This window comes from Macrotis lagotis, chromosome 4, assembly GCF_037893015.1.
Source record: "Macrotis lagotis isolate mMagLag1 chromosome 4, bilby.v1.9.chrom.fasta, whole genome shotgun sequence".
Taxonomy (NCBI): domain Eukaryota; kingdom Metazoa; phylum Chordata; class Mammalia; order Peramelemorphia; family Peramelidae; genus Macrotis; species Macrotis lagotis.
In genome coordinates this window covers 25,691,401-25,701,234 of record NC_133661.1, presented here as the reverse complement: position 1 = coordinate 25,701,234, position 9,834 = coordinate 25,691,401, and the positions used below count along the sequence as shown (strand labels likewise).

The following is a 9,834-nucleotide window of genomic DNA, read 5'->3' as shown; positions in this document are numbered from 1 at the left end:
GCAAATAGCAATAGTATACTTTCTGAGAATTTAATAATATATAAAAATCATCTTAGATGTATTTAATTCATCTAGGCTTATGTAAGAAGATAATACCTTTAACAGTAAGAACTACAAGTTGTCTGGTTTAGTTTATGTAAAAAGTTTTGTTAGAAATTCTTAGGAAAAAGAGAAAACACAAAGGTGTGAGCATTGTCCCTCTTCTCCTTGACTCAGTTCTAGAACTGATCAGTACTCCTATTTCATTGTCTATTCATGCCCTAAAATCCAGTTTGATTTTCCCCTAGTCTATGGAGTCTGATGAACACACTGTAAATCATTTGCTCCCTTATATTCTTAATAAACTATCTGTACCAGGAAGTTCAAACCCAAGAGCCTCTACCAGCAAGTATTTTGGTATCATTCCTCCAGAGATTAACTGACAATTTCTTCTCTATGTAGGGTTCTTGGAGCAACCTGAGCAGGGGGAAAATATATTAGTTACTGTTATAATCTTGAGCCCCAATCCTAGTGAGTGAGCTCACTTCCTACCACTGTTAGTCATCAATGATTAACATCTCAATCCTATTTAGCCAATATAATTTTTAGCCAATAATTTTTTTACAAAGAGATATTTTAGTGGGAGATATAGCAAGAATAAAGGAATATTCTCTCCCTCAATATTAAGGGTACATACCTTCCTTGTGCCATCTTAATTCCCTAAGAAAGTGGGTTCAGACTCAGCACAATCTCTAAGCGGGTTCCACCAAGTTCACATCTAAATGTGGATGCTAAACAAGAGAAAAATATACCCATCAACAACAGCATCGTGAGATGATCAATCTTGATGGAAGCAGCAACTCTCAGCAGTTCAGTAACCTAGGATAATTGTATTAGACCGACTATGGGCAATGCTGTCCCCATGGAAAAAAAGGAAGAAAAGCAAAACAAAACAAAATCCTTCAGAATCTGAAGAACACTTTATAAAAATTATCTCTTATGCATCTCATTCCCTTAATCTAATTCCTCATACTTGAAATGCCTAATTTGAAAATATGTTTATCAAAAATAAGTAATGTAGATGGTATATGAGTTCTTTCAGCTACTAAATGACTAGGTAATGACAACTATTCCTTGCTCCAATGGGAATTGATGCTGAGCTGGCTTCCAAACTTTCATTCTTTAAACTCCAACTAAAATGAAAGAATGAATGATGAGGCACAAAGCCAAGATATATTCACAGACCACATTTCAGCCTCAGATGGATTACGTCAAAGGCATGCCCTCTTGTATCACTGTCTCTCTTCTGTCACCAGAACACTGCCAGGCAGGAAAGATTCAGCCAAAATAGATTAGATTAATAATTAATTTTATCAAAATAATCACAATATTCACCATATGGTTATCAGACTAAAACAAGTTATGTGATTTCTACATATACCAAATACCATAGGACTTGCAGGATGAGACCTATGTAAAGACTCATAAAGACCAACATTATTAGACTATTCCCATTATATTGAGAAGCCCATAAAGTATAATCTAATTAATAAATTTTGCCAGATATAGAGTTAGAATGAGCCTTTGAGATCAACTTGCCCCACTACATCATTTATAGATGAGAAAATTGATAACTACTGAAATAAAATGACTAGCGTTTGAATACGGTCAAACTGGACTTCATATCAAGGTCTTTTGAGTCCAAACACACTGGTGTTTCTAACCGACCATGTGTGACTACTTATAAAATAATAGATGCCTCTATGAAAAAAGAGAGATTTAAAGAGTAGTGATACAAATGCATGTGTACAATAACCTTAAAACAAATGCAAAATGTGGGGGGTGAAACTGACATTCAAAACAATTCAATTTGCATATTATCTTCTGTCTTAGCAGAGAAGGAAAAATTCAGTCCAAGATGAAGAATCTTTTGAATAAAATTATTTATGTATTTAAAACACTAAAATGCAGAAATAGAGGTTAATTTGTTAGAAGAAAACGAAAGACAATGACATTAAGAGAACATGTGAATACTTCATTTTTTGCATATAGTTTTGCTTTCCCTATTTCTGTGACGTATCTCCCAATTAGTCCATGAACTAGACAGGGTTTTTTCAACAAGCCAAAGAGACCTTACAAATCATTTAGTCTATCACCATATTACTGATGAGAAAACCAAGGCCCAAATGATGAAATGAAATGTCCAAGGTAATAGAACTACTAAGCAGGATTAAACTTCTATCCCAAATGTCTTCATTCCATGTTCAATATTCTTTCCATTACTCCATATTATTTTTCATAGGTACTTTATAAATGTTGCTAGGTTATGTATATAAATACGACAAATGTTTGTCTATTATCCATTATGTGTAATTAGACAAAAGTGAAGGAATCCCTTTCCTCAAAAAATTCACATTTTATTAAGGGGACAAAGTGTATGTATACACACACACACACACACACACATACATGCATACATAAATACATAGAGAGGAAAACATATATATTAAAATATACATATTTGTGTGCTTTATATAAAAATATATAAAGACATGTATCTATGAACATATAAAGTATATATAAATGAAGGGCACTGGCAGATATTATCAAGAAAATCTTTCTACAAAAGAAAGTGTAACTTGAAATGAATCAAAGGAAATTAAAGATTTTAAGGAGTAAAGATGAAGAGATGCACTTTAAGTATATAAAAAGTATTATTTGTACAAAATGAGAATAAATATTAAATAAAAATATAGGAAATAATCAGTAAAAGGATACTGAGGGGAGAAATGGAGTGTCATGGATATGGAAGGGTAAGAAATCAGTTTTACTGAACTGTAGAACATGCTAAAGGAAGTATGTACAGTAGGAAATCATTTCAGAATAAAAACATTCATCATCTGTTGCAAGGTGGAACTAAAACTAATTTTGTTATGTTTTCTACAAAAAAAAATGGGCAATGATAGGTGGAAATTGTCCATTATAATAGCTAGAAATCCAGGATTTCTGAAGTAATGTCTGTTCTGGCACTGTGGGCAATAAAATCTTATCAATAAATAATAATGATAAAAGGCTATAGCATATTGCATTAATCAAAAAGATTTATGGCTATAGTAGGAAAACCCTGTCATTCAGTAAGAGGAAATAATAGATGAAAAGCCCATATGCTTCACTGGCATACATGAAATTAACAGTCCAAGAGAAAGACATTAGTACATTGAGGGTACCCTCAGAGGAAGGTTTAAGCGAAGACATGGACAAGAGTCAAAGGCTGGGAAGACAAGGATTCTTCTGCAAATATATTCTGAACCTGGAGTCAGGAAGAGCCAAATCAGATGCAGCCTCAAATATTTACCTGCAATATCACCTTAGGGGGAAAAATAGTTTAACTCTATCTGCCTCAGTTTCCTTATTTGCAAAATGGGGATAAAAATACCTGCCTCCCAGAATTTTAATTTTTTAAAAAATGTAAAATGCTTTATAAATCTTAAAATACTAGGTAAATATTAATTATGAATACTGTCTTCACATTTGGAAGGACTGACCATGCTGATGAGATCACAGATTTCTCAGAGTTCATTAAAATAACAACTCACATTTATATAACCCTTGAAGATTTGCAAAAGTATTTTTTACACTTGTCTCGTTGATTCTCACAATAGTTCTCTGAAGCAGGAAGTGTAAGTTCGACAAAAATAAAAATTACAAATGAGGCAACTAAGACCTAGGGAGAAGGTGTGACTTTCCCAGGATTTCACCACTAACAAGTGTAAGGTGCGGGGGTACATCAATGCCTCTCCTCATTTGAAGACTGACGTTATTCGCATTACAATCTATCACTTCTTAAAAAGTACAAAGAAAATGAAGTTATGAACTGAAAACTAGTGAGTATCATAAGAGATTTACCAAAAAAGGGAGGTGGAGACATGCTGCGTCCCTCACTGGCTGATGATGAATGTGACATCTACTTCTGTCAGCCAAGAAGATTATTACATTGTAAAATATGAGACCATTAGCATTTAACTTGAAGTCCTGCTCATAAGATCATCCCACTTTTCATTTCATTTCATTTATGCCTTACTAATTAGTGATGTTTTAAAGGCTATAAATATTTGTGTGCTTAGAAAATCTCAACTTCAGTCATTGTTTTCTTTATTCCATTACTTAATAAGAAAGTAATATCATTCTTTTCACTCTTATAAAGACCTGAAATTTTGAAGAAAGGTGCAATAGAAAATGGGAAAAGAAGGAATTTAACTTAGTAAAGTTGTCTAAACAGTTACAAACACTTGCTAATGATTAATGGTGAATGTACTCTTTTTATTTGGGATTTAGCCATTTCACCTTGTGTCTGATTCTTTGTGACTTCATTTGGGGTTTTCTTGGCAAAGAAATTGCATTGGTTGGTCATTTCCTTCTCCAGCTCATTTTTAAAAGATGAGAAAACTGAGTCAGACAGGGTAAAGTGACTTACACAGCTAGTAAGTATCTGAGACTGAATTTAAACTCATGTCTTTCTAACTCCAGACCTGCCATCTACATCCCTACCTGTATTCTAGAATGATAATAATCTGTTGTTTCAGCATCAAGACTATGGTCTGGTACTCTCTTAGTTGTCTTACATAATTTTTTGGTAAGTGGAAACATGGTTTTATTGAAAATTTGAAAGTTAGTTGTCTACTTATAAAATTCTAGAGAAGTCTTATGATTTTTGACTGGTATACCTAGGTGAAGTGAAATGAGCAGTTGATTTAGCATTAGAGGATTTGAGTTCTAACCTTGACTTTCCACATAAAGGTATCTGGACAAATCATTTCTTTTTTGTATACCTTAGCTACATAATTTTCATCTGGTAAATTTTCTAAAGAAAGAACAGTTTGTGATCATTTCAGTTCTTAGTTCCATTTCCCATATGTGTGTATACACACACACACACACACACACACACACACACACACACACATGATTGTATATCTCCTTATCTATGTTTGGGACCAGGACAGGACTAAAACAATCATAGAAAAAGGAGAAAGCATATGGGAGATGGTGTGGCTTCCCTAAAACAACACTGAACAATAATTAGCCACACCAATGATGCCCTTCCCCAAACTTGTGCCTCTCAGGTAACTAGAAAAGCATAAGATAAGACAGAAGTTTTTCTTATGCTTGTTCTGGCTAAAGTGCCAAAAGAGGGGAAAAAAAAGATTAAGAATCACTGCCCAGGGGGCAGCTAGGTGGCACAGTGGACAGAGCACCGGCCCTGGAGTCAGGAGTACCTGAGTTCAGATCCAACCTCAGACACTTAATAATGACCTAGCTGTGTGGCCTTGGGTAAGTCACTTAACCCCACTGCCTTGCAAAAACCTAAAAAAAAAAAAATCACTGCCTAGTTCTTATTTCCCAACCACTTTTGTAGTTGGTTTTGACTGACTATTTCTGAATATACAACTTTACTATGTAAAAGATGTAATCTCGCTAAATTAAAATTATTTTCATTGACATTTGGTATTTCATTGTATTTCTTCATGTTCTGTTACTGGTGGCCTGTCTTGGAGTCATAGACCAGAGAAGACCCTTTCCTCTTGCTGATCTAGCATCTCCAGTCTAATGTTGGAATTTCTTGGTAGGAAAGCTCATTATCAAATTGAAAAAAAAAAGGGTGCCAACATGGAAATTAACTGTTTTATTGATAAAATAGCTTCTTTGATACCAACATGCAATGAAATTCCAGAAAATTTAATAAGCTCTCTATATTAAGAATGACTTTAAGGGGCGGCTAGGTGACGCAGTGTATAAAGCACCGGCCCTGGAGTCAGGAGTACCTGGGTTCAAATCCAGTCTCAGATACTTAAAGATATTACCAAAGTTAAGGAACAAATGTCCCTTCAGATATATTCCAAGAGAAGATTAATAGAGGTAAAAACTGGGTTTTCAATTAAAACAGATAAAAACTTTGGATCTGAAATCAGAATTCATTCTTCTGTAAGATAAAAAGAAAATGACCTTTAGTTGAAATTGAAAACAGACTTTGCCTCAATTTTTCCTCAATCTGCTCCCCCAAAAAGCAGATGAAAACAGTTTCTGTGCCATCCATGTCATAGGGTATTTTAAAAACTGGCTAGTCGCTAAAATTGGCCTGGAAAAAGATGATCAACCAGATAATGAAGGATATAACCTCAGCTGCCTTGTAGCAATTGGATGGTTACATCCTTGTGCTATTCCACAGTGGATGAATAGAGAAAATCCACAGAATATAATTTTTGCCATGTGATTGATAGCAAGTTTGACTTTGTGAACTAGAGGGAAACTACTATCATTACATATATACCACAAGGACTTCGAGGCACCTCATGTTATGAACATTTTCATGAAGATGTTGTAGGACTTGCCATTGGCTGGCTTTACAGAAAATATGGGGAAGAAAACTATACCTAATTGCTTGAAATTTAAATTCAAAGTTAGCTCTCTCTCACATTGAAGAGATGCTATTTTGTTTCAGGAATCCCTGGTCAAGATTCTCAACCAACACTGGTGTATTTAGTGAATGTGCTAGAATGTGGAAACTCGGCTTTTTTTATAGCTCACACATCCCCCCATAGAAAGGAGAGCATTTTGCCCTTTGGAGAAGGTAGGAAAAAAGAGGACCCACCTTAGTATTCCTAAACTGCTAGCTGTCACAAGAACGAGAGCAGGAAAAATTGGTCAAGATCTCAGGAAAGAAGGGCCGCGGCTCCCGGGCTTCCGGCGGCGGCTCCCGGGCCAGCTCCGGCTCCGGCAGCCGCAGGCCCGGCTCCGGCAGCCCGCCTCCGCCGCCGCGCCTGGGCCGGGCCCGGGCCGGGCCTGGGCGGCTCCCAGCGCCCCAGCTCGGCCCGGGAGCCCACCAGCAGCACCTGCGGGCGGCCCCGCGCCACGCCGGGCGGCACCACCACCCCGGACCGGAGCAGCATCGCGCGGGCCGAGTGCCGCCGCCGCGCCTGGGCCGGGCCTGGGCCGGGCCTGGCCACACGCGGGAAACAACTTGAAACAGCTTCAATCTGACCCATTTCCACGGATACTATTGATGCTGAAAATGCAAAATGAACATCCTGCAGAATTTCACAAAGATAGTTCCAGTCTACCTTCTTCTACCCAGAAGATTCTCAGCCCAACTTGTCCATCTACATTGTCTGTCACAGGTTTATGAACTGATGTCCTGCTTCACTTGCCTGGCCATCCAAAAGCTCTCTTCATATTCTGGACAATAGGCATTTTTCATCCCCTTTCCCCCGATTTGGAAGTTTCATGATGTTCCAGGGCTTGATGTAATGAACACAATATTATCCACAAACAGGAACATCAGAGCACCCCACTGTCCACTTTTAGTCTCTATGTGACATCTTCCATGACAACTACGTGGACCTTTTGTGAGCATCCATCTTATGTTATGCTTAGTAATTGAAGTCTTGTTATCAACAGAATCTCTGCATTCAAAGAGACTCCTTGTTGGAAGAGAACACTTAAGTGGTAATGTTCTAATCTCTGAAATCAGAGGCTTCTTTATCAACCAAAAGACACTAAATATAGTGGAATCTTGTCTTCTCTCTACCTTTTGGGCAACTGGATGACTAAAGATATATGGTGTGCTGTAGGAAATCTTGTGAATGCTGATGGGTTCACTGTTTTAAAGTTCCCATGCTATGTATATGCAAAGACCTCATAACAGTAGTGTATACTTCCTCTTTTGTTTCATTTTGTCCTTTTGTGTGACTTGAATTGGATTTTTGTTTGGCATTAAGGAACCCAAGGGCCCAGGTGTACATTGAGGTGAACGTGTTAGTCATAGAGTCTAGACAGAGTGAGGGCAGCACAGAGGGTGAAGAAGTGAGGAAAGAAGGGCACCCAGCCTCTGAGGCCAAAGTCCACTTCAAAGTGACACGATTCATCATGGAGGCCGGTGTCAAGCTAGGGATGCAATCCATTCCAATTGCCACAGCCTGCACCATTTCCCATAAATTTTTCTGTGAGACCAAATTAGATCCCTTACCTAATAGCCATGTCAGCCATTTACTTGGCAGGTAAAGTGGAGGAGCAACACCTCCAAACAAGAGACATCATCAATGTCTCTCATAGGTATTTAAATCCCAAGAGTGAACCTTTGGAGTTAGACTCTTGGTTCTGGGAACTGAGGGACAGCATTGTTCAATGTGAATTACTCATGTTGAGAGTTTTGCATTTCCGGGTCTCTTTCCAGCATCACCACAAATATCTGCTTCACTACCGTATTTCTTTAAAGAATTGGATGAATCGTCATAGCTGGGAGAGGACTCCCCTCTCTCTGGCAGCCTGGGCATTGCTGCGGGATAGCTATCATGGAGCATTGTGCCTTCAGTATCCTGCCCAACACATAGCTGTAGCGGTGCTCTATCTTGCTTTGCAGTGCTATGGAGTGGAGGTGCTTGCCGATTCTGAGGCAGAAAAGCCCTGGTGGCAGGTTTTTAGTGAAGACCTTACCAAGCCAGTCATTGATAACATTGTGTCTGACCTGATTCAGATTTACACAATGGACACAGAAATCCCTTAATTCATCCAGGGAGAAGTAAACATTTGCTTTGTTTGAAGGTTGGGTCTGATCCACTCAAAAGGGTCCCAACTTTGAAAAGTAGATAAGTCACAGGGGGCAGTTTTGCATTAGCAAAGGGGGAAGAACTAAAGGAATTGCTTTCTGATATTCATGTAATGGTGCAGTGATTGATTGATAATAGGCATTCTCCCCATGCATGTTTAGACCTTGTTGTGTTTGGATATGAATAGGTCCATGTTGAAAAAAGAATGTACTGTGTTCAGTTGCCTTTTCAGTTGCACCTTAGGAAATTTTGAAGGTGAACCTTTTGAATTTGGTGCAGACTATATTTAGACATCTCTTCATTAAAACAAAGCCAAAATAGAATACTTGATTGTAGCCTTTGGGATATATTTTCAAGCCATATCTAGACTTAATCTTGTAACATAAGTAAACAGTATTTTATTTTACATAATAAAAGATAAAAATTTTTTTGTAAAAATGTGAAAATAGGCACATATTTTAAGAGATGTCAATGTTCTGTGGACCACACTGGGGATAGGAGGAGATTATATTAGCCTTTCCTTTTTTTTTCCATTTTGCATTCTCTTCCTCTCTCCGAAGCCTAAGCTGGGCACATGCAGGGTAAATGTCTTTTCAACACAAATGTTCTTCCAGTAATCCTTTATGTTCAAAATCTTGGAACACCTTAGTCTCTAAAAAAGTTTTCCAGTAAATACTGAGGCAAATGAGAATTAAGTAGTGGGGACATTCTACTGATGACCTATGTGCAAGAAATGTAAAAGGGAAAACTGTTCATGAACCAGTCATGTAACCATCAGGGAGTAATAGAAAGACAGTATAAATGATGGACTGGTAGTCACAAAATGTAAAAAGCTGAGAAAGGCCTCTAGATAATGGGTAGCTATGTGGAGAATGTCTGAGACACCAGGGGTAAAGAATCACAGAAGTAGAGAGGATAGGAATGGGTTATTATCATCACAAATTGGATGAGATCATAGATTGATTAAAGTGTTGGAAGAATAGCAAAACACTTTTACAGTTCAGAAACCAAGAACATATTGCCAACAGTTAGCCAGAAGAAACAAGTCATCTTAAGATTTTCACTTATGTCATTTCCAAAAGAAATTTGTTGTTTATTAAACCTGTTTGTTGATTTCGTAATAAAAATTTTTTTCACGTTAAAAAAAAAGATCTCAGGAAAGAGAAATAGAAGATTCTCACCTTTTAATTGAGTCTCCAATGCACCAAATTTTACAAGCATACCTTTCCCTGATGCATCTTCCAAAGTGGGC

The 9,834-nt window shown here is 37.5% G+C and overlaps 1 protein-coding gene across 1 annotated transcript; it reads left to right on the top strand.

Moving 5' to 3' along the window:
• Positions 1–7,783: 7,783 nt before the first annotated feature.
• LOC141523004 (cyclin-Q-like) lies at positions 7,784–8,600 on the top strand. Its single transcript, XM_074236309.1, is given in 2 exon segments — positions 7,784–7,994; positions 7,996–8,600. Coding segments are annotated over 2 exon segments (636 nt in total). The 5' UTR covers positions 7,784–7,902; the 3' UTR covers positions 8,540–8,600.
• Positions 8,601–9,834: the final 1,234 nt, after the last annotated feature.